At 35.2% G+C, this 25,307-nt stretch overlaps 2 protein-coding genes across 2 annotated transcripts; one reads left to right on the top strand and one right to left on the bottom strand.

The window, feature by feature from the left end:
* Window positions 1-5,137: 5,137 nt before the first annotated feature.
* On the bottom strand, window positions 5,138-16,660 carry LOC110458881 (26S protease regulatory subunit 7). The gene is made up of 11 exons (XM_021510838.1): window positions 16,526-16,660; window positions 13,930-13,967; window positions 12,197-12,278; window positions 10,710-10,784; window positions 9,897-10,053; window positions 9,039-9,207; window positions 8,143-8,307; window positions 7,626-7,713; window positions 6,949-7,151; window positions 6,444-6,540; window positions 5,138-5,941 (listed from the first exon to the last, which is right to left on the bottom strand). Exons 1-11 carry the CDS (start codon window positions 16,596-16,598, stop codon window positions 5,784-5,786), a joined length of 1,305 nt encoding a protein of 434 aa, XP_021366513.1. The 5' UTR covers window positions 16,599-16,660; the 3' UTR covers window positions 5,138-5,783.
* Window positions 16,661-21,264: 4,604 nt separating this feature from the next.
* LOC110458924 (DNA-binding protein Ikaros-like) lies at window positions 21,265-24,926 on the top strand. The gene is made up of 2 exons (XM_021510902.1): window positions 21,265-21,349; window positions 23,012-24,926. Exon 2 carries the CDS (start codon window positions 23,050-23,052, stop codon window positions 24,601-24,603), a length of 1,554 nt encoding a protein of 517 aa, XP_021366577.1. The 5' UTR covers window positions 21,265-21,349; window positions 23,012-23,049; the 3' UTR covers window positions 24,604-24,926.
* The last annotated feature ends 381 nt before the right edge of the window (window positions 24,927-25,307 follow it).

Genomic DNA, 25,307 nt, shown 5'->3' with positions numbered 1-25,307 from the left:
GCGGAAACTTACCCCGGGCAATCGAGACCGGCAGGTACTGCAGACCGCCTTTACCATTAGTGGACAGACTGTGTAAACTATGTGATAGTCAGGAAATAGAAAATGAAAGACACTTCCTTATGAAATGTCCACAATGTGATGATATTAGATTTGAACTCTTTTCCGTGGCCACAGGAAAAATTCCAGACTTCGCAATGTTGGACGAGGAACAGAAAGTCATCGCCATAATGAATTGTAATAGCATCCAGACTCAGCTTTCTACTTGTTTATTGAAACAATATAATAGGCACAAAGCAACTATAGTGCAGTTATATTATCTATTACTCGTTTATTCTTGCATTTCTAGATTGATACGATGCATCTGGATTGGCCATATCTCACCCACATAATGTTCCTGAGTGATATGAATAATATCATTAGTAAACGGGTTTTACTTTCAATGCAAGAATTTTATAAGGTTTATCTACACATACACAGTAGGGCGAGAAGCGTTTTATTATAAAAAAAAAAACATTAGTAAAATGGGTTTACTAAAAAACTATTATTAATGAAAGCGGTTATCCTGAAATACTTTGATAAGGAAGAGAATTTTTCATATCGATACAAACATTGTTAAGATGAATTTTACTATAAATACTAAAATTAGCAACATGAGCTTTACTAAGAAATACTGTGGTTTCTCAACAAATACAGCAATTAATTAAAGTTGTTTTACTAAAAAAATAATACTTTCAATACTTTATTTGGTGATAATAGTTTTTCTATAACTATTTCAGTTGTTAGATATATTACGCGTCAATACCCCCACCCCGCCCCCTTTTCTAAACGGGTGCAGCAGAATACAGTTTAAAAGACAACATTTCCTAAATTAATACAATAAATAAATGTTTTATTATTATCATCATTAAGTGGGATTTTACTATCTTTGAACAATTTGCATACCCAAATCCTCAGACAGAAATAGTTTGTTCTTAAAAAAGCTTACACTACCATTGATACCACGGTATATCAAATATAATTATCAAACATAAAAAAGGTACAAAGGAAATGTACAATGTGCTAAACAAAAATAATGTAGTGCCTACAGGTCAAATAAAGTGGAATAATGTATTTGGAAATATACCAAGTGAGGATTGGAAGAAAATATACAAACTACCTTTTGACACTAATACAAATTCAAAATTACAATGGCTGCAATTTAGAATTAATCATCACATTTTAGTTACAAACACCTTTTTGAAAAAGATAAATTTGGTTCAGTTTGATATGTGTCATTTTTGCATCATAGAAAAAGAATCTATTCAGCATGTACTATGGGAATATAATAAAGTCCAAAATGTTATTCTTGCTTCCAAATTTGGATCCAAACTACTTATAATGTGGCTTTTAATAAATGTAAAAAAGATGTTATTTTTGGGGAAATAACACAAAATAAAAATCTGAATAACAGGGCAGAAAATGTCATAATTCTAAATATGAAGCACTACATTTATTGTCAAAAGTGTTTTTGCAAAGAGCTTTACCTACCTACTCTACTCAGTAAACTGAAAACAGCATACACTATCAAATGTTACATAGCAAAAAAATATGACATTGAAGCTTCTTTTATCAAAGATTTCAGTGCCTATCATATATATTTTAGATAATTAGATATTTATATATATATATATATTATAAATCAGAAAAATGATCTTTACGGACGAAGAAATATTATAAAAAGAAAAATTCTTAACGAGTCTTTAGTACTTTCATCTCTTCTAGGAGATTATTCAGACTGTTTATTTGAAGTATATGTTGTGACGTCATATATATAGATAGATACATAAACCAAGCAACTATATTGTTATTATGGATAAAAACTAAGTAAATCTACTTTTTACTCTCTCCTCTTTTTGCAAGTTTTTTTTCCTCTTCTTTTTACTGATTTTTTTTTCATTTACCGATATATTTACAATCATCACCCTTTCATGAATAATTACTGCTTTCGTCGGGAATCTCTCCTCCTCTCTTCTTGCTCTTATGTCTCTCTTATCCCTGTCCCTCTTTTTCTGAATAAAGTTCTGCTTTTTAACCAAAATATCGCCCAATCCCCGTGTCAATTAATTCTAGTCAATTCATTGTATATTTATTTTTCTAGGCGTATGTTATGCAAGTTATATTTGTGAACCAAATTTTAAATTAATGATAAACTGGTTATTTACAACAACAAAAAAACAAAATAAAGATTTTTTATGTGTGAAATTTTGGTGAGATACATATATTTAATTCAAAGCCTTCTTGCAAAACAGAATTGCACAGATTATTAATCATAATAAAACTTGAATGTGTATGCTTAATTAAGAGAATAGTAATGTAAAGGAACGTAGCTGATGTATTCCATCCTCAGACGGTTCTTCATGTTTATGATTTTTCTGGAATTAATAAAAAAAAATATAGTTTTTTCTTTGAAAGAACATATTTTCTTAATAGTATAGGAATTGGGGTCTAAATGGATATTTTCCCACCAGCATGTGCATTTACCCAAACCGTTATTTTTGATTAAATGGGTAAAAACAGCACGTGTGTATTATACTGACTCACCCCAGCTTGCCCGTTAATAGTGAGTCTATTTGAACAGATTTATTAAGATGCATGTTTAGTCGATCACATGTTTACCTTAAAGATTAAATTCCCCCGTATTCACCGTAGTGTTTACATGACACATGCCCTACCTGTACCTGTTGTCCAACAGACTATTAAAAAATGATGTTACTGAATAAAGCATTATCATTACGAACGTCAAGAAGAAAGAAAAGTCGAAATCTAAACGTCGCCAATTTTGAAATATGTTTTAATTCATTTTATTTTGTTTTAATTTCAGAGCTGACTGTCAAAGGATTGTAAAAAGTTTAATTGCGTCAGAATGAATTCGATGTATTCCCTCTTCTACAAGATGGATGCCCGTTAATTTTCTGTATTGTTGGGCTTAATAACACGCGCTCGTGTTGTAACGAATAAAAAACGGGCCAATAAAATACTCGTGAACAGTTATTTACCTGATGATACTGCTAGTTATCAAGTCATGCAATTCACAGTCCTTTTTGGATGAAACGCACGGGTAATTTCCCACTGATCACATAGATGAATAGAAACAAGAATCGGTACAGCACATTTTAGCGTCATTTCACGCTATGGTAACGTGACGTACGTCATTGTTCCGTCATAGTTTTCGGTAAGCACATTTAACATGAATAAGAATTAGTTCTTTTCTAATAGTTATACATAGTGTGAATATAGAGATCAATTGTAGGTGTGTGTGATACAGCCCGAGTGCAATGCATACGTCCGAGTGCAATCTTAGACGTCAGATAAACCCTACCTACCATATATACATAAACATGGTGTTATGAGGCTATCTCACACACTACTAACGACGAGCTGTAGGTTAACAAGTGATACATCCTTTATCCATGAATTATCTAATTATCACTGTATTTCTCATTAAAGACAAGATATAAGGAGCGGGGTTGGGAGGCAGTTATAATTACTCAACACAATTTATATATATATCCACAAACATACATATTTATTCGTTAATCGAATGAGCTATTTTACAATTGTTATTCCTCTGCATACATTTAGAATGTTTTCTAACTGGTGGTACTAATGAAAAGTTAAAACACTTTTTTTCATTCTTCTAAAAGTGTCTTATCATTTTTGTATGCTTTAAAGTATTAAGAAACGACGGGCGAAAGACAAGATGATGCACACCGCAGTATCACAAATGCCCACACTCGTCCACCTAAAAAGTGACCAGAATTGTTTAATTAAACATTATTTACCTTTTAACAATTATGGGAAAAAAGTTCTATTAACATAAATTAGTAACTCTTTGTGCTTTAACCGTAGTGCCACCCAACACCAGATGATCAGATGATAAAAACTTGATCTATTTGGAAAATCTCAGTAAATACCCCTGTAGTAAACAGCGCTTTAAAACAGTTGGTCAAGATCCTGGTGTGATGAAAATTATGTCATAGCTATATGAGCAATGTAGAAATCATCTGTAATTATAGAAAGAGAAAAGATGAAGTTATAATAGACTTTTAAATCATAAAATAAACTTTAACATCAAAGCATCGGAACAAATGAAACTTTATCTGCGAATTGATTTTTTGTTTAACAAGAATTGAGTAAACACGAAAACAAAACAAAAAGAAAGACATTATGATATTCCATAAAAGTTAGATAAATTTTCGGTAAAAATGCCACCCCAAATGATGATAATATACGTACCATTGGGTGGTACCGAATATTAATCTAAACCCCCAAACGTTTAGGTCTAAATATAGCTGTAACAAATTATCAGGTCCCTGTGAAGACTTCCTGTCAAATCAATGGAAGTAAGTCGGTAATGATGAACGTGTCTTGATCTTTTTTCATGGCACTGCAATTCCACATTCTGGTTACAATTACAATGACAGATTGAAGCATCGTCAGGTTGAGAGAAAAAAAGCTGTCGGCCAAAAATTAGTTGATTCTACCCAATTTAAAACTCTGTAAGCACGGGAAGCTGGTATATATATATGTTACGACTAAAAGTTAGAAAAAGGCAATCAATGTTCACACAATCAAAGTCGTTGAGATTGTTTATGAGGTGTCCATTATTATAATCAGAGTGAACTTTTGAGATATGAAGCTGAAACAACGAATCCTAAATATGATGTTCAGGATTAATCCTGACCATACACAAGTCCTTCCGAGTCCATGTTAACTCTAGTACAATGACGTCTCACTGTCGTGGTTTTGGCTTTAACACGAAATTAGAAAAAATCCGTAAAACATAGCTCTTCCTGTGCTGTTTTACAATCTGTGTAATGTTTCAGTATGTAGGTATGATTTAGTTATCAAACATGGTCGATTAGACATTCTTTCTTTACAATAATTGTACACCTTTTAAAGTAAAATAAACTCTATATTTAGTTGTTTGTGATACTGTTTTTGAAGATCTGAATTCACTTAAAAAATAGCATACATCTCCCATCAAACAGGAACGAAAGGAGTGAATTAATGGGAATATAAACATTTTGCAAAAAGGTAAGTGGTTTATAGTGATTCCCAAGTCACCTTCTTGCAATAATTAAAAACAAACACCGGCTATGATTTTTTTTTATTTTTTTTTATTACGTGTAGTTGAACATACAGAATATTTCTTTCACACATATGTCATAACTTATTCATTCGATGAAATCACAAAATTTGTGAACAAATTTGTTTCTGCCTCACATAAACACACTAAGTCTGTATCTTTCATAGAATTCAACTATACAGACAATGGCTAACAAATTGTCACCCATCTTTCTTATGCAACTTGATCAATCTCCAGGGTGAAGTATATCAATGTAAATCAATATATATTTTTTAACTGGCTTACTATTTATAAAGCATCTTAACTCTGTATGAACAGACTGGACCATAGGATATAGCAACCACAGCGGTATTCTCTATCCATATGGTATAATGCCATGATTCGTGGTCAACATTAGAGTGACCTGATAGTGAGACTCTTCTACAGATATACTGAGTCCATATCTCAATATGACAACTTTGAATTCAATTTCTTCAAAGACAGTCTGATACAACAAAAGTTCTAGCACTTAGCAATGACAATGATGACACTGTCATTCAAGGCTTTTTTCTGATGATCTGATAGAATTTTGAGGAGATTCCAACATGAATCAAACACTTTTTGAGAAATTGTCTTCTCCATGATGAACCCGTCCAGGTGTTTTATACAGCTCCGACTAGTTGTATGTCATATACCTTGGTGTGGCACTGAACTTAGCATATGCTTTGATGACTTTGTTAACAGCTTCCAAGAAATCTTTTTCCGTCGCCATCTTTCTTCGTGCTCTGATGGCAAACATACCAGCTTCTGTACAAACACTGCGAATCTCAGCTCCTGTTCACAAGAAAAAATGCACAAATATTTATTTCCGTGATAACATGAGATACTATGTATGATACGTTTTATTCAGTTACACTCTAGTGTACAAACATCTTTGTACCATCCACTCTGCTGCATTGCACCAAATAATCTCTAAAACTTATCCTTCTGTGACATCATAAACTTTGCTGAGCATGTCTCTATTTCTCAAATAAACTCTGGTGTACATATATTCCCCTCCGAGATATAAACTGTATTGTANCCCCCCCCGAGACATAAACTATACTGCAACAATCTCCTGATCTATGATAAAATCAACAAATTACTACCATCCAGAGATACATTTTCCCCAGTACAAACTTTTCAAGTTGGATTATGCCAAACGTAATTATCTCCCCTTTAAGATAAACCAATTTATTCTTCCAGAGATGATAGATCAACAAATTTCTGTCAAGCCTAAAACTAGATTCAACATCTTTTAATAAATCGGGATTCAAAATAAAACTGTTCCCCTTACCTGTACTGTTAGGACACAGTCTCGCTAGAAGCTCATATCGTATATCTTTTTCTACACTCATAGATCTGGCATGGATTTTAAAGATGTGGGATCTTCCCTGGAACAGAAATACAATAGATATTGACTAACAATTTTCCAATTTGTTATTTGTTGCATGAAAGGTAAATATAACATAAACATATGAAACATATTATACAATGTCTCACACTAAATAATTTACATTGCAGCAACATTTATTTGAGCAATCCATCCCCATTGGAGACCAAGTCTGTGATTTTTTTTAAGCAATAAAACTGTAATAAACTCATATTATGGATATTAAAAGAATACTTAATTGCTATGATTTGTGATCATGTTTATGTCACTCTAAAGAAAATATTACCCTTAAAAGAAAGTTGACAAACTCAATAGATTTGATACAAGTTTTGTTTTTGTTTTTTAATTAACATCACAACATGGACAAACACTATAACCAACCACTCTGCTAGGAATTCTCAATATATACCTCAAGATCTGGAAGACCAAACTCTATTTTACGGTCAAGACGGCCGGGCCTCATGAGGGCAGGGTCGAGTGTATCGGGTCTGTTAGTGGCCATAAGAACTTTGATGTTGCCACGTGGATCGAACCCATCTAGCTGGTTGATCAGCTCCAACATGGTCCTTTGTACCTCGTTGTCTCCACCAGCTCCGTCGTCAAACCGCGCCCCTGTTAACACATACTGTCATTGTTATAGTGATTCACCATTAAACCTTTACCCCTATGTAACTTTAGTAGACTCGACCATGCACTGATATGGGTGAGTCCATTATGGTCTACAGTGGTGAAAGGATTAAATACAGGATCCAACAATTTTATCAATATTCATAAGCTTAATATCAGAGTCTGAAATTCATATTTTTTCATTGAACATGAGCAGGAGTTTCAGTACTTTACCGGAATTGCTTGCAGTCTTTTTTTCATCCTTTGAAGTTTTCTTTTTTTCCTTTTACAAGAGGGCATATTTAATAACATGGGGAAGTTTGTTAAATAAGACCAGAAGTTGAAAATTCGGTGAGATAAAAAAATAATTGTGGTTTACAATAATTATAGCATATCATTGTCTGAGGGTAGTTAATTTAAACCCCAGGACAGCCGTTTCAGATTCCCAAAAAATACAGAAACCATGAAGTTATTACTTACCTCCAATGGCGTCAATTTCATCAAAAAAGATGATACAGGCTTTCTTAGATCTGGCCATCTCAAATAATTCCCGGACCATTCTTGCCCCCTGTGGATAAAAAAGTTGCTGTTTTTTAAAACCTTGGTCCCCTGAATATTTTCTCACTTCCTTCAGTAGAAACAGTCAGCATTCTTTAAAATACTCATTTGCTTCTGATAAAGCCACAAGAAAATTTAGTAAAATTTTAAGCAAATATAGGAAGCTCTAAGTCAAAATACAAATGTATTGACTAAATAATGCATTAAAAAGGGAATGCAAGTATAATCCATATGGCACTTAAAGTTACCCAAATATGGACAAAACATTTATTGTCATTGAATTGCACAGACAGACAATAACCAAGTCTATGAGTAGGGATAAAAACATACAAACTGATGAAATGCATTCTATTATTCAATGGTGTGGGATCATCTTTAAGCCAGATATAGTTTTCATTTTTGATTTTGCCTACAGTCCAGTGAAATGCTAGGTACTTACTTCTCCTACATATTTCTGGACCAGCTCTGACCCTATGACTCTGATAAAGCAGGCATCTGTTCTGTTAGCCACCGCTCGGGCACAAAGGGTCTTCCCTGTCCCCGGGGGTCCAAACAGCAACACTCCCTTTGGGGGCTCAATACCAAGGTTCACAAACTTTTCAGGCTGAAAAACAACAAGAAATCTTTTATTATCAATCAGGTTTTTAATAAAGGATCAAACATTACATATCTGCCTGTCTGTTGTATTTGTCAGAATGTTTGAGCTTTTCACAATAAAAAGCAAATTAATTTCTGATCAGTTTAATCATATGTTTACTACTGCACATGTAAGGAAATGTAGCAAAATTGATTTTTTTTCCCTTCAAAATTAATCTAGATTGTATAGAAGTTCATGTACGACATTTCGATGACTAGTACGGTACAGTATGAACCTTCATCAAATAGAAAAATCAAAAAAATCCCCGAAATCACTGGTAACTTTAAATATATAATTATTTAGGTTCTGTAGAGTTAACTCCCTTCCATGACAAAACTCTGCATTGACAAGCAATGAGTCCGAATATAAAGCTCATGATTGTTTTGAAGTGTGACAAATTCTAAATCGTTACAGCATAACTCTACTACTTTCCCAATTACATAAATATTAAAATGACCACCTATCTAAAGAGAACATTTTTATTAGTAGGGTTATATCAGGTATGATGTTATGGGGTAACAATAATTGTTACCATCTGTATAGTGAGTGGAAAGGGAAGCATTGTGGTTCCTTCCTCTATCATAAAATTATTCTAAATATAGAATAGCCATATTATAGATAGGAAGTAAACATTCACTGTGTATATTCTATTAATGCCTGATTTTACAAATGTTAATACAAATTAATGTAGTACTCACATGTAGAAGGGGAGTTTCCACGACCTCTCGCAGTTTATCGATTTGTTCCTTACATCCACCAACATCACTGTATGTTACGTCTGGTTTCTCCTCAACCTGCATCATGGTCACCGAAGGGTCGATCTTTGGGGGTAGTGGTATGTGTATCTGGTACTTATTTCTGTCAACACTGTAACAAGCACATACAAGCCATGATGGTATATACAGACGTTTTACCCGTGTTGATGCTGTATTGGTCAGATTTGATCATTGCTGGGCAGTTTAACAATTAACAATTTGATAGGGAACCCATTTTTTCCAGGTTTGACACATATTCCCATAGGTAACCAAATCAACCACTGGCCTGGGATCTCACCTTTGAAAAAGGCTTATAGTTACCTGGTTCACTTTCACTGAACAATCAAACAAACAAATATGTATTGTACATTGATGATTAAGATGTACTTATTCTTCTGTATATTATATTTACTGTTATCTTTGCACGGTTGTGCTTCGAAAAGTAAATACCTTTAATACTGAACATCATATCTTTTCGAGATATTTTGTTAAGTTTTTAAGGATTTTCTTTTTTTCCAATCAGTCACAGATTGATTAAATGGGTAGTCAAATGACTTATGACCTGTACCATCTGAACCACTGGCCTAATCAAATGCAGCCAACGAAAAACTTGACATCAGAGTTTATTGTTCGATTGGAATAGTAGCAGTATTCTTGATATGACACACATGAGTCGATGTACATCACAGAAAGCAGTACATGTAACACGTTAATCCGAAGTACTTTCTGACTATTTCTAATCATAGACAGAAATGTGAACATAAAGGCTGTATTTTTTAACGTTTATACAGCTATACTTACCCAACCCTCATGCCCTCCTCAATATCTGTAGGTGCCACCTGGTCACCTAAATCGACGACAAATTTGGCGAACTGTTTGACATTAATGATGTATTTTGGGTCGTCAGAGTCTGCATTGATGATTTTGGTACACCGAGCCACCTGCAAAGGCTGTTCACCTATGATGCAAACAAAACACAAAAAACAAATTTGAAGATTGTCAAATTGTAACACCAATGAACAGGAGGGCCACAAGAGCCTGAACGGAATCTTTAATCCCCAGGGGAGCCATACTCTTTCTTTATAAAACAGTTGGCTTCAAGGTCGCAAGGATCAACGAACCATAGCAAATTCGGTTGAAATCCAAACAAATGTACATTGTAAATGGTAATAAGCAAAGGACCTCGACTCTTTTAATGTTATGACTTGGGGACTAAAGACAAACAAGATTACGATGCGTATACTAGTAGCATTGATGAATGTCTATCTAAGTGTCTCGTCATGCCCACATGCTAAGATGTAATGGCCCAGGGCTTTCAGTCAACACATGAGAGTATATTTTTGACACCCCAAAATGAGCTTCGACTCTTGGAATTAAAGGATGTGTCTATTTGACAGGTGCTTCAACTTTCGTAATTTCAGGGAAGTTCATTAACCCTTTCAACACTCTAGACCATAATAGACTCATCCATAACAATGCATAGTAAAGTCTACTTAAAGACACATAGGGGTGAAAGGGTTAATCAGGCTTTGAAAAAATATGCCTCCACTCTCACAAAGGGGAACATATTTAAAACATCAATTAAAATAATCTTCACTTCAATGTTGTACCTACTCTGTAACGTCTGTTTGTCAGCCGCCAGATCCCACAGTGCTGGAGGGGCCAATCCTGTGTCCGACTCTTTGATGCCTGTTAAAACATAATGTCAACCTTTACTGCATGACCATATCAAATAAGATAAAAATTTACAATTTTACTGAAAAATAACCCAAATTGGCTCTCTAAAACATTTTTTGGTTATTCTTCTACTTCCAATTTTATATCAGTTTATTTATTATAGGTTCCAAACTACTTCATCACCATTTATTTATTTAAACAGAAAAACTCATTATGAGTGGTCAATTCAAGAAAGTAAACAAACATGTTATCACAATGTCCCAAAAACTCTGCCTATGTTTCTCCTATTGCCAAAACTTTTGCCTACTTTAGTCTTCTTCCACTTCTATGTTGTGGTCATTACAAAAAACACATAAAGGTTGACAAGTTTGAAGTAAGATCCTCCTATGTATGTATTGCTTACCATGTCACTTAAACTTTTGACATTCTCTATATTTATGAAGTGATAAAGATAAATCTAAAGATAAAACCAGGAGTATAACCAAGTGCAAACGTTGCACTTTACATATTGGTACCCTAGAGTTTGCTGGCTCTACTTTTTACACACTAGAGAGCTACATGTAATTGATGCCTTACTGATAAACCCGAGAAATTGTTGACCCTGTTAAATACCTGAAAACTCATTTGCCCTATTACATACCTGAGAGCTTGTTGACCCTGTTACACACCTGAGAGCTTGTTGACCCTGTTACATACCCAAGAGCTTGTTGACCTTGTTACATACCCAAGAGCTTGTTGACCCTGTAACATTCCGGAGAGCTTGTTGACCCTGTTACATACCCAAGAGCTTGTTGACCTTGTTACATCCCCAAGAGCTTGTTGACCTTGTTACATACCCAAGAACTTGTTGACCTTGTTACATACCCAAGAGCTTGTTGACCCTGTAACCTTCCGGAGAGCTTGTTGACCCTGTTACATACCCAAGAGCTTGCTGACCCTGTTACATACCCAAGAGCTTGTTGACCCTGTTACATTCCCAAGAGCTTGTTGACCCTGTTACATTCCCAAGAGCTTGTTTACCCTGTTACATACCTGAGAGCTTGTTGACCCTGTTACATACCTAAGAGCTTGTTGACCCTGTTACACACCTGAGAGCTTGTTGACCCTGTTACATACCTGACAACTTGTTGACCTGGTTGTATACCTGAGAGCTTGTTGACCCTGTTACATACCTAAGAGCTTGTTGACCCTGTTACATACCCAAGAGCTTGCTGACCCTGTTACATACCCAAGAGCTTGTTGACCCTGTTGCATACCCAAGAGCTTGTTGACCCTGTTACATACCCGAGAGCTTGTTGACCCTGTTACATACCCAAGAGCTTGTTGACCTTGTTACATACCCAAGAACTTGTTGACCTTGTTACATACCCAAGAGCTTGTTGACCTTGTTACATATGTGACAACTAATTGACCCTGTTACATACCTGCGAGCTCGTTGACCCTCTTCATGATGTTCTGAATGTCTTCCTCGCATGCTTTTATAGTTTTACTGTACTGTCCCACACCCTATTAAACAAAATGTTACAAAATGTTATCAGTGTACAGTGTATATCAAGTAACTGCTATATAGTCAACTGGGCGAGACTTTGCATACAGTACTCACTTCCACTTGTGTAGTATATAGTACATACAGTACTCACTTCCACTTGTGTAGTATATAGTACAAACAGTACTCACTTCCCCTTGTCTAGTATATAGTACATACAGTACTCACTTCGCCTTGTCTAGTATATAGTACATACAGTATTCACTTCCCCTTGTCTAGTATATAGTACAAACAGTTCTCACTTCCCCTTGTGTAGTATATAGTACAAACAGTACTCACTTCCCCTTGTCTAGTATATAGTACATACAGTACTCACTTCCCCTTGTCTAGTATAAAGTACATACAGTACTCACTTCCACTTGTGTAGTATATAGTACAAACAGTATTCACTTCCCCTTGTCTAGTATATAGTGCATACAGTACTCACTTCCCCTTGTCTAGTATATAGTGCTTACAGTACTCACTTCCCCTTGTCTAGTATATAGTACATACAGTACTCACTTCCCCTTGTCCAGTATATAGTACATACAGTTCTAACTTCCCCTTGTCTAATATATAGTACATACAGTTCTAACTTCCCCTTGTCTAATATATAGTACATACAGTACTTACTTCCCCGTGTCTAGTATATAGTACATACAGTACTTACTTCCCCGTGTCTAGTATATAGTCCATACAGTACTCACTTCGACTTGTGTAGTATATAGTGCAAACAGTATTCACTTCCCCTTGTCTAATATATAGTACATACAGTATTCACTTCCCCTTGTCCAGTATATAGTACATACAGTCCTCACTTCCCCTTGTCCAGTATATAGTACATACAGTACTTACTTCCCCGTGTCTAGTATATAGTACAAACAGTATTCACTTCCACTTGTCTAGTATATAATACATACAGTTCTCATTTCCCCTTGTCTAGTCATGTCAAAAAGGGTGTGCGCACTATAGGCAGGAACAAGTCATTCTTGGGTTATCGTTCTCGAGTTTCTGGTCCGCCATATTGGATAACCTCCCTTCAAATAGTTTTATTTGGAGTCGTCTGTCATATATGATAAGATTGAAGATTAAAAAATGTTTACCTTCGCTTAAATGATTTAAATCGGTAATCTGTGGTCATGACTGCGTATTTGATGACAAACACTAGTACGGCACAGCTAACATTTTTACAAGTATGTTGACCGGAGGGAATAACCTCCGTCTTATCCCGGACAAATAGGCTAGGTAGCTAGGATCACCATGCTTCAGCGAAAATTATTGACACTTCTCAACAATTTCATTTTTATTTTCATTTTTTTCCTCAAATCTGACCCCAAAAACGTACCTGCCCACTATACCCGAGTGTCCACTATACCCAAATTTACGGTAATTGTTTTGGTATTTTTATGTAGTGCTGGTAGGAGGGGGGAATTACATTTTTTACCACATTTATCAATTTATACTCTGTTTATATAACATTGAATTTATTTTTGTAGGTTCTGTAAAGCAGATATTTTGACTTCAACAGTACTAAGATACATGTTAAGTAGCTTGATAGCGATAGTTTACATAGACAACAATATCAACGAGTTACCAGAAATATCTTTTTTCCTAGCTATTCTTTATACTCACATAAGTCTTTAGGAGGGCTATATCACCTTCATCCAAAGCTGTAAAAAAACATTAGAACGATACAAAGTTGGTAAGCAATATAATTAAAAGAATCAAAAACTTATCATGTAAAAAGATTTTTAACACCTGATATTTGGATTTTGATAGTGCATCGACATATCTATATATAGTGTATTGCATTTTGTAAACGGTTGGTATGTTTTTAGTTAATGTCAGACACCATATATCTTTAGATTATATTATAATAAAACTGATCAAGTCACCTTCCAATATGCAGCCAATTAAAACACCAGTCAAGAAGTATTTCAATATTAGAAGTAATAAAGTCACACAATTATTCACTATGATGTATTTTATCACAGATCATGTGGTAATGCACAAGAAGAAATATTGTATCACCATTTGTGTTTATTATTGAAATGGGGAATAAAGTAAAATGTAGAAAATTACGAACAAAATGGTTGCTAATCTTATAACATAATCAAATAAAAAGGGCATAATACATGAGGCACACTCTTAACTGCAACGATACACCAGAGGTGGTATGCAGATTATTGGAAGAAAAAACTAATTGAGAAGTAAAATTCCACTAGTATAATGGCACTGAGGACTAGAAGATATTGGGTTCCAGCTTAGGTCGTTTCGCCCTTATTCCTGTTCATCCAAGGTTCTTTACAAATCTATTGAGTTTTATAACAAGAAAAAAGCTAAGAGGGAGCCATACACAACTAAACAGGACTAAAATAATTCACACTAAAAATATTTTTAGGGTGAAACAACCCTTGGTGAATATCGGGATTTAGGGCAAAATGACCTGACACCTAGATATTATGCTTGGAATAGTGAAATTTTCAATATTACCTTGAGTATATTTGTTAGTTTCAAAAATGCCCTGAGTAGACAAGAATTTAGCAAATGCGTTTTGAATATTTTTTTGTTAAAATGACCAACCACAACAATGTCTTTGTCCTGTTGAATACAGTATTATCTTTGAGAGAAAGCAGTACAAATGTGACAGGTGATCAGCATGATTTTTTTCTATTTACAGCCATGTACTCTACACATGCATGCACAATGGATGTGTTGGTTTGGTTTTATTTTAAGTCCCAGTAACATCTAAGGTCATTTAAGGATGTGCCTTCATGTGACAGTGTGTTGTGTACGCGTGCAAGTGTGTATGTATGCTGGAGACAGGGTATGTTGATATATTTGCCTCCTTGTAATAGTGTGGATCTGATGCCGACTTCATAGTGCTTTATTACATACTTACTGATAAATACGTTTTTTTTGTATATGCGATACGACACAATTGCTCTAACCCATATCAGCCCTCGCCGTATCACACCCCAAAACCTGTATCAGCCCGCAAAACCCATATCACACCACTTTGGGATTTTTTTCCGTTTTTCAATAATTCAAAAAGAAAATTAAATCATAAGATAGTAGTTTTTATTAGTAAATATGTAATAAACAGAATAAAACACGCCTTTTTCCATATCACACCTAGTATCAACCCTCGACCAATATTAGCCCTCGGGCCTTGGGCTGATATTGCAGTCTCGGGTTGATACTGGGTGCGATATGGAAAAAGGCATGTATTATTCTCTATATCTCACTAAAACACCATGCCGAAGGCACCCAGCACAGTATTCTGCCTGATTACGTATATATATACTGACAACAGGTGAACCAGTTGTTGCCATTACCCTCAATGTTGATCGTTAAGCAGGGAATAACAACTACCATTTTTAAAGACTTTGGTATGTCCCGGTCTGGGGACAGAACCTATTGCCTACCTCATCTCACAATGGATGTGATCCATTTTGTGGCGTTTACAAAACAATAGGAGCACAACGGTGCATATGGGTAATAATCCTGCATTTGAGTAACAATTATATTACTGAAATGGGGAATAAAGTGAAATACAAACACAAAGTTCTTTTAAACACTTCCCACAAAAATGGATGTCATTCTTTCAACATATTAAATCCAATAAAAAATAGAATTGTGGACAACAAAATGTACACAGAAAAATCATGATCACCTATCACATTTGCACCGGATGACCCTTTTGACTACACACTGAAGTCAATCGAGAACAAAATCAGTGGGATGGTTTGTCATTTTCACAAAAAAAAGTTAGACATCAGAATTGATAGTTTTTGTGTACAAATGTACTTCATTGTATTATTTATTGGATTTAGTTAAAAGAATAGCGCCCTTTTATGCTCCAAGTTTTTAAAAGAACTTTGTGTTTTTTCATTTCACTTTTTTCCCCATTTCAGTGGACTGTTACCAAAATGCAGGATTATTACCCAACTGCAAAAAGTTTAAGACATCAGAATTAACGTTTTGATATACACCTCAGTTGATGTTTTTTGGACAATCCGATAAGTTATAAGAATGACACCATTTATGTCTCAAATGCATTTTTAGTTCATTGTATTTCCCATTTCAGTACTGCAATAATGGTCTGACATCTTTTTGACACAACAGTGTCAGGTGTAGGCCTAGATACATTTTCCCTAAGTCTAATCCTCGGCTACCGTATCGAGTCACAATGCAATTGTGTTACAACATAGATATCAATGCGTACCCTGGATTGGTTTATCGTCCTCTTCCTTATTGTCCTTTATTTTTCTTTGGTCTGAACCTAAATGGTCTGGCATTTTCAACACTGTTTCAGCAAGTCATGAAACAAAATGGACGATAGCCGGTGTTCGTTCAAATAAAAGAATAGTGTAAATTGTGCGAAAGATATATTTGAAACACAAAGAATTCATACGAATCATTCTCGCAATATATCCAAATACAACATGTTTTCAATAAAAGTACTTCGTTTATCTGAATTATAGAAGAAAGATATGAAAACACCAAAATATCATCGCAAAATATTTCGCCTATTATTTAGTCTGTAAGATATACATACCAATTGTTTATATGACGTCACATCCGTTCAAATCGAAAGTAAATGTTATAAATAGAATTTGATATCCGTGCAGGAAATGTTTTTGGCTCATATGTTTTCCGTGGTCTAGTGTCAAGAGAATGGTGTAAACTATGATCAATGGCAAAATTGTAAAAATGTTTATTCTGAAAAATGAAATTTTGGTTAACGTCTAAATATATTTGTGAGTTTTTTTTAATGATACCTTTAAAATGTGTTTAGTTGTTATATACATGCATCAGTATATTCTGTATGATTCTAGACATAAGACACAATTTGTAGTTCATAGTATTTGAAGTTAATTTTCGTTTTTTTTCTGATGAAAGAAAGTATCACGACTATTTTTAATAAAAACAATAACCATAATAGCAGAAGTACTTGCATTGTAGCCAACATCGACTCGTGACGTCATCGTTATGCTATTTCATCAGTAATGCTCATGTCTAGTGTCATCCTCGATATCCAGGGATTAGGCTCCCTTTCGCTCTCTGCACCCCTGGAATATGTCATAGCAAAATTGAAGGCACGAACATAGCTGTTTGATTGGTCTCAGGAAAAAAATAATCCTGATCAATAATTACGCTGATACCTGTCATTTAAAGATTACAAAGGAGCGACACTCGACTTCAAAGCCTGTCTATTTTACCGTTACGTGACCGCGAGATTCTTTTGATGTACACCAAAGGGTCGAACTAGTCTTCTTGTCTCATCAACAAGGTGGTACACACTGAGCCTTCAATTTTGTTATGACATATACCAGGGATGCAGAGAGCGATAGTGAGTAGTCATGTGCTGAAGTATACTGCTAACTCTATCTGCAAACCACTTGAAATACTTTTTAACATGTCACTTTTTTCGTGCGTATATCCAAATAAATGGAAACTTGCAAATGTTATGCCGCTTTTCAAAAAGGGTGATCGTCATACGCCATGTTACTATAAACCTATATATCCCTACTATCTACAGTTGGTAAAGTGTTTGAGCGTGTAGTTTACAAACACTAGTATAACTATTTTTTTGAAACTAACTTGTTTTATCGATACCAGTCAGGTTTAATGCCTTGTCATCCTCCTGTTTATCAACTTATTGAAATTTACCATAATATGTGTATTGCTTTAGAAGAAAGAAAACATACCTGCTTTATTTTTTGTGATATATTAAAAACGTTTGATCGTGTTTGGCACAGGGCCAGGGGCTTGATAGCAAAGTTAGAAGCGTACGGAATTTCAGGGGAATTATTGCATTGGCTCGAAAAGTATCTATGCCGGCGCAAACAGAAAGTTTTAATTGGTAAATTCATTTTCGGAACTAGGTAATATTGACGCAGGTGTACCTCAAGGGTCAATACTCTGGCCGCTTCTCTATTTGATATATATAAATGATAAATGATGTACTTGATTCGGCCTCCCGGTTATTTGCAGATTTTTCATGCTATGAAATACAGACTGTACTAAACAAGGACCTAGAATCTTTAAATCAGTGGGCTAAACGTTGTTTGATTTCTTTTAATCCTCAAAAAACGAACGTTCTTTTTATTTCAAATGCAAACGATATTGACGATGACTTGGATTTGATGTTTGATGGGGAAAATTTAGACATAGACATTTAGGAGTAAATTTCAATTCAAATGGAAAATGGGGGAGTCATGTTGGGGCAGTTTATAGTTCGGTTATGAAAAAGATTAATGTTTTACGAAATCTCAAATACTTGTTGAAAAGAGATTCACTTTTAAAAATTTATAAATCTATCATTTTACCAGTTTTTTAATATGCCTGTGAATTATGGGATGGTTGCACTGCTTTTGAATCCGAGAAATTAGAGAAAGCTCAAAGAGAGGCGGCTCGAGTTATAACAGGACTGCCTTCTTATACAAGTAATGATTCATTATATTTTGAAAATTGAACATTTTATATAAAATGAAAAACAATTTAACCCCCAGCTATTTATCGACCCTTTTACCAAATACAGTGGGTAACAACAATCGGTACAATTTACGGAACCTATATGATTATGATATTCATTCTTTCAGACTCTCCTCAAGCAACTCTTCTTTTTTGCCATCGAGTTTACGTCTTTGGAATTCGTTAGACAATACAATAAGAACATTGCCATCTCCAGTGGTGCAAATTCGTCTCCACCATCTTATTATAATTTTGGCGAACGCAATTTAATATATTACATACGAAACTCAGGCATCAGTGCAGCTCTTTGAAAAATGATTTGTTCCGTGTTAAGATCGTTGATAATCCATCATGCGCTTGTGGACATTCCTGTGAGGATGTTGGTCATTTTTTCTTAGCATGTAAACTTTTTAATACAGCACGAATTACGCTATTTCAAAACATAAACACGTTGAATATAATATCCAGTAAATTTAGGTTTATTTTTATTTGGGAATGAAAATCTGTCCGTAGATACCAATACAGAAGTATTCAAACACGTGCAACTTTTTATCAAATCCAGCAACAGATTTTAAATAAAATATAATAATCATAAATTTAGGTTTATTTTTATTGTTAAATGCTATCATGTAAATATCAATATGTACTGTATTAGAGGAAAAGGCGTTGATAAGTTGATATAACTTGTGCCTAATCCTCTGCTCAAATTTGGGGCAATAAATATGTTTAAATCAAAATCAAATAAATCAACCCATCAAGTGTGGCTGATCGTTCCAATTAAATTCTCTGACTGCTTCATGTAACAGGCATCACTATAGTTGTCATCCTCGATATCCAGAGTTATCTAGAGTGAGCTTGACCCCTGGATATCGAGGATGTATAGTTGTAGGCAAACATATTTGTGCTCTTTAGCCAAATGTAAATTTGAATTTGATACACGAAATTCTGTGGTTCATATATGTGGTATAGTTGTCCTTTAGATCGCAATACGTGTCTATATTGATCGTTAACCATTTCTCAATAAAAAATAAAAAAAAAATAAAGAAAATTAAAATAAATAAGTTGTTTCCTGTAGATTCCATATTAAGTTAAGCCGATATATTAGATACTGACAATATTTTTCACGTAATTAATCTAGTTGAAAATCATATTTCCGTTTTTCCTGCAATTGACATATATATCTGAGTTCGTGGTTAGGCCTATATTGGATAATTTATTACAAGAAATCAATTTACTGAACTATACATTTTAAGGTATTGCATGTATTTCAAAGGACAATTTCACCTGAATCAAATTAACATATAAATTACAATAATTTTCGTCCTTACGCACCCAACAATGCATTAGAATGTATCTCTGGTTTTGATGCTTTTCCAGTTTCCCCGCTATAAAATGTTGCCCATGTCCGTCCCGTCCCGTCCCGATTCAATGTAAACACTTAGCAACTTCATTCTTTGACAGATTGTGGTCAAACTTTATACAAAGGTCAAGTATGAATATACTTCGGACATCGTTGTTTTTCAGGGATCCACGGTCAAGGCCAAGGTCACACTTGCTATAATCAACTAATTCAATTTAAACACTTAGCAACATCATTCTTTCATGGATTTTGCTCAAACTTTATGCAAAGGTCAAGTATGAATATACTTCGGACATTGTTGCGTTTCAGGGTTCCACGGTCAAGGCCAAGGTCACTGTTGCTATATATAGAAAATCACCAACTGATTCAATTTAAACAATTAGCAACTTCATTCAATATCTTATGCAGATGGTAATAACAAACAGAAAAAGCATATGAATATTAAAATCGACCTATCAACTTGAAGTGTAGTACCTTAATTGTGTGTGTGCATGTTTCAGGGTATCAAGATCAAAGTGGTTGTAACTTTTTATAGAACATTGAACCTAATTGCACATGGCAGCGGGGGCATTTATGTCATACAGACATTTTCTATGTGTTTTTTATTGTACGACAAATGGGAGGCTATTAATTCCAACCGTTCAGTGACTGAATTACAGTTCGTATTATAATTGAAGTTGATTAATTATACTCTGCCATATATCTTAAGTTTTTTGCGCATGTCCATTTGTTCTGAACCTCAAATAGTTAAAGCACGGAATTAGATTATCTAAGTCCGTGGTTAAAGCTATACAGTATCACCGACTTTCATGAAAGAGGCTATATTATAATGTCTCTCCGCACGATGAAGTTTTTCGAGGCGAGACATTCCTGCATTTCATTGAATTTTCCTTAAAGGTCAATGCATCAAATATCCAGAAATATCATAGTGTAAATTGATGGTGTTTTAGTGGCCTTTTTAGTGATTTTGAAATTCCAAAGTGGAATATATATGACTTTGCAATAGTTTGGGGGCATACCGGCCTTAACACCATGCACTCGTCCAATCAGATGTGTTGAAACTGAATTCGTAGTCAAGATCTTTTGTGCGTTTGCAGCGAACGTCACTTCCTTTATAAAGTAACAACTGACAGCGATGTTGTTGGAGATCGACCGAAACTGAATGTGTTCGACCGACCTGTTGATAAGTTTGTCATTCATGGCATATTCCAGGTAAAATAATACGTATTGTTTGGTCTTTTTTATTATCCTTCATGTAAAATGTCTTTTTGAGTGTAATAAATGGATAAAAAGGACGATGCATTCGTCTCCTGCATGTTGCATTCCGCAGTCGCGAGCTGTCCGAATTTGACACCCTGAAGGCTAATTAATTAAGCTTAGGGGTCACTGCTTGGAATGTCCTTTTTTTGCAATGTTTTCCTGTTATTTAACTAGACAATTCCAAATTATAAAACTGCTATACACATAATTAAAAAAAACACTGTGTAATTTTGATTTGTAGTCTTGATGATTTTGTTTACAGTTACGCTCCAGTTCCGTAGGGTCATTTCGCCCTCTTAAGTTTAAGTCCAGTGGCCAGTTTTGGAGCCCCCAAAACAGAGAGAAAAAAACATTATCGAATAAACGGCTTAGAGTGATTTAAAAAAAACTTGTGCTGCATGCTATTTACAAATAGTTTCTACTTCTACCACGGACTTAGATAATAAATCTCTAATTCCGTGCTTCTACCTGGACTCTCAGTTTGATATCACTTCCTTTACAGTGACAGCTTAAAAATCTTTCATCATTATACTTACCAAGTTTCAGTACCTGTCTGTTTATAGCACATAGACATCTACCGTAAATTCTGTGATACCCTACTTTCCAAAATAATGGAAATATATTGAGGAAAAGATGTTAACAAAATTATTTCGATTTTTCCATCTATTTGTGATACAGTTAATGATTCTTAACGTTAAGACATTTCGAAATGATTATACACTGTTCCAGCAATCCAGGGGATACTCACATTTACTAGAATTAATTTGTGGAAAATCACATCAGGTCCAAAAAAACTGTATAATCATATACTTATGGATGGTGTTGGTAGAATAGCCTGACCGAAGGTAATGGTATTTTTTAAAAAAAATTATCCTACGCATCCAACAGTGTTTACATTCATTACCAAATTTGATGACATAAACAAATATATGATAAGGTCTCGACAACGCACAAAAGATCGGGGCACTGAAACTGGACCCGCTAAAAAATGGGACCTCAGAAATGCATCATATCATACAGACAGACACACATTTTCCTGTTCCTTTTACATTTGCTGCCAAACTAAATTACAAATACATCTTTAGCCTTTAGCAAAAAGATCATTAACTTCTTGTTGATTACAACGGGTATTACAATGTACGAGGATACTAAAATATATTGCAATACAGAGAAGAGATGTATTGTACCACATTTCCCAATTAAAAGCCATGGGAAAAAAGGTGCCCAGTTAAAAATAACTGAATATCATCAAAGTGATTCACATATCATATATGGATCTCAAAGATTCAAGATTATGAAATTTCAACTACATGTAATTCCCGATCACTAGTGATAGACTTTTGATGGTTAAACATAGTCTTACTGTTAGAATATATATATGTAATAATTTGCAAAATCAAAATGCATAGCAGATACAACGAAATAATTTGAAAAATAATTTGATTCAGCAATATTTTATTTATACATTGCAATATGATACACTATGCCTGTGATTGCGATAAACAGGTTTTCTGAAATTTATGCAAGTCCTATTCATATTCGACATAATATTGTTTCTCCAAAAGAATTTCTTTCCTTGTGATGTGAATAACACCTATAATTTTTCTGTTACAGGTAGCATATATAGCTGTTACTTATATATCTGAGCAAGTATGACTTCCCCAGAGGTCCCCATGGTAACCAGTGCCATGGCTCCTCCGACTCGGGATCCATCGGCTGTCATCGACACTGCAGCTCACATCCAGGAATCAATGGCAGCCTTGGATGAGAACCAGCCATTCTACACCAAACAGGGGGAGAACTTTATGTGTAATCTTTGTGACAAATCTTTCAACTATAAAAATGGCTTGATAAGACATTTAAGATTGACACATGGAAAAGAGAAACCATTTGAATGCAACATATGTCATCGAAGATTTGGCTACAAGAATATCTTGATGGAACATCAGAATATCCACTTTGGCATCAAGCCCTATGCTTGTAATCTCTGTGACAAGCGTTTTGCAGCAAGATCTAATCTGGTCCAACATAAGTTGGTGCATAGGAAACCATTTTGTTGTACGATTTGTACCAAACGATTTGACAAACCAGAACAACTTCAGAGGCATCTACTGGGTCATCCTGGTGGAGTATTGAGTTGTAATCTGTGTTCCTTCTCCACCACCAACCAGTTGTCACTAAATGACCACATACAGAAGAATCACCCACCTCAGGTCATGGACACAAAAGAGAAACATTCCTCAAATCATAATGGGTCACAAATGGATAATTCAGGATTCGGTCAACAGAAGGGGACACTACCACAGTTTGGCGTTGCCTTTAACTTCTCAAAGATGAAGTCGCCAAGTCAGCCAATGCAAACTCCGTCTCCGAGCCATTCAGGGAGCAGTAGTCCAATGGTGTCTTCAAGTCCAGGAAATGACCTTTGTTCAGATAATATTCGCCGTATTGACAGTATATGTGCTAACCTGGCAACACGCAATCCCTCCGCTCCACCTCAGGGGGACCTCAGTGGACTTCCCCATGGCATACATGTGAAACAGGAACCTCAGTCGCCTTCTTCTGATTCTGCTGACTCCGCCCACTTTATGAACCCTGGCATGAATTCGCCATATGGACAAAACATGAGTATGAGTCACCTACACCAACAGCGTATGGGAGGCTACTCTAGCACAGGTCAGTTTGGTTCAAGCAGTGGAAGTCATCGTAGCCGAAGTCAAAGTGCTGATAATGCTGTATTAGCGTCTGCAGTCATCAATGTAGAATCTACACAACCTGGCTCCAGCAGACATGGTGGCCAAACAAAAGAGGCAGCAGATTCCACAAGCAATGTGTCTGAGGTACTCTCCATGCTGCAGAATCTGGCTCGTCGCTCCGAGGAGGAAGGTCCAGGAAAATTTCCGCAGATTTCCATCACCATTAGCCATCCAAAAAACAATGTGGACAAGGCCACCCAATTTACACAGCACAACCCGAGCGCACCCAATCTGCAAGATACTCTTGCTTATTATGAGGCCCAAGGCAAGATCTACCGATGCCAGCATTGCCGTATTTTGTTTGAGGAACGTGGGTTGTATTTTCTGCATGTTGCCCTCCACGGCTCTCCTAACCCCTGGGAGTGTAGCATCTGTCATACTGTATTTGCAGACAGAAATGACTTCCACCTGCACTTGATCAACCAGCAGCATTGTCATGGTACTGCATAGCATCAGCTGTAATTTAATGGTCAGTTTAGTAGTGTTACCTACACAATTTGTTCTAATTAAGTTTTTATATGTATGCTGAGTGATACTGAGAGGGACAGTTCAGAGTTCACATATTCCTATAATGGCACATTTGCCCGATACCCATTGGATTGTTTGCAAAGTTTCATACAATATTACCTTATTTACTGATTACTTGCTGCCTCTATACTTGAAAGCGTCTCGCCTTCAGGTATTCACTAACCATCTGAAAAGATAATTGTTTTTTGTGTTTTAAAATTTCTTGAATACCGCTTTCAAATAAAATTTAACTCATTCACCCCTAAAGTCACATTTTAACTCTTCCAATTCAAAGGTTGGAATAGTTCATTATTTTTTTAGGGGTGAATGAGAAAACTGTTACTGTTGTCAGAACTTGTCACAGTTTCAAGTAAAACTGGAACTTGTCCTATGATTATATATATGACGGATAAAATATAAATAAAACAAAACATGAAGACTAATATAATCAGCTAGCACTTTCACCCATCTTGGGGTCTTCGGGCGATTTGAATTTATTTGCGACTTTATAAATGGAGTACACATACTTAAGATGTCAAAACAAAGTACACATTTTACGGACGTCTAGAAATTGCGACGTCTTAAATAGATTACCTGCATGTACTTGCTTTAAATGCGTCAATGAAATATATGGAAAAAGAAACCGA

This window comes from Mizuhopecten yessoensis, unplaced genomic scaffold (genome assembly GCF_002113885.1).
Source record: "Mizuhopecten yessoensis strain PY_sf001 unplaced genomic scaffold, ASM211388v2 scaffold9847, whole genome shotgun sequence".
NCBI lineage: Eukaryota > Metazoa > Mollusca > Bivalvia > Pectinida > Pectinidae > Mizuhopecten > Mizuhopecten yessoensis.
Note: the sequence above shows the minus strand (reverse complement) of the source record. Positions and strands in the feature narration are given on the sequence as shown.

Excerpts from the sequence above, each read along its gene's own strand:
- LOC110458881 (XM_021510838.1), bottom strand. The coding sequence starts at position 16,598 with ATGCCAGACCATTTAGGTTCAGACCAAAGAAAAATAAAGGACAATAAG. Across the intron at positions 7,714-8,142 it reads TCCAGAAATATGTAGGAGAA|GGGGCAAGAATGGTCCGGGA; the intron begins GTAAGTACCTAG and ends TTTTATCCACAG. Across the intron at positions 7,152-7,625 it reads TGAAATTGACGCCATTGGAG|GGGCGCGGTTTGACGACGGA; the intron begins GTAAGTAATAAC and ends ATGTGTTAACAG.
- LOC110458924 (XM_021510902.1), top strand. The coding sequence starts at position 23,050 with ATGACTTCCCCAGAGGTCCCCATGGTAACCAGTGCCATGGCTCCTCCG.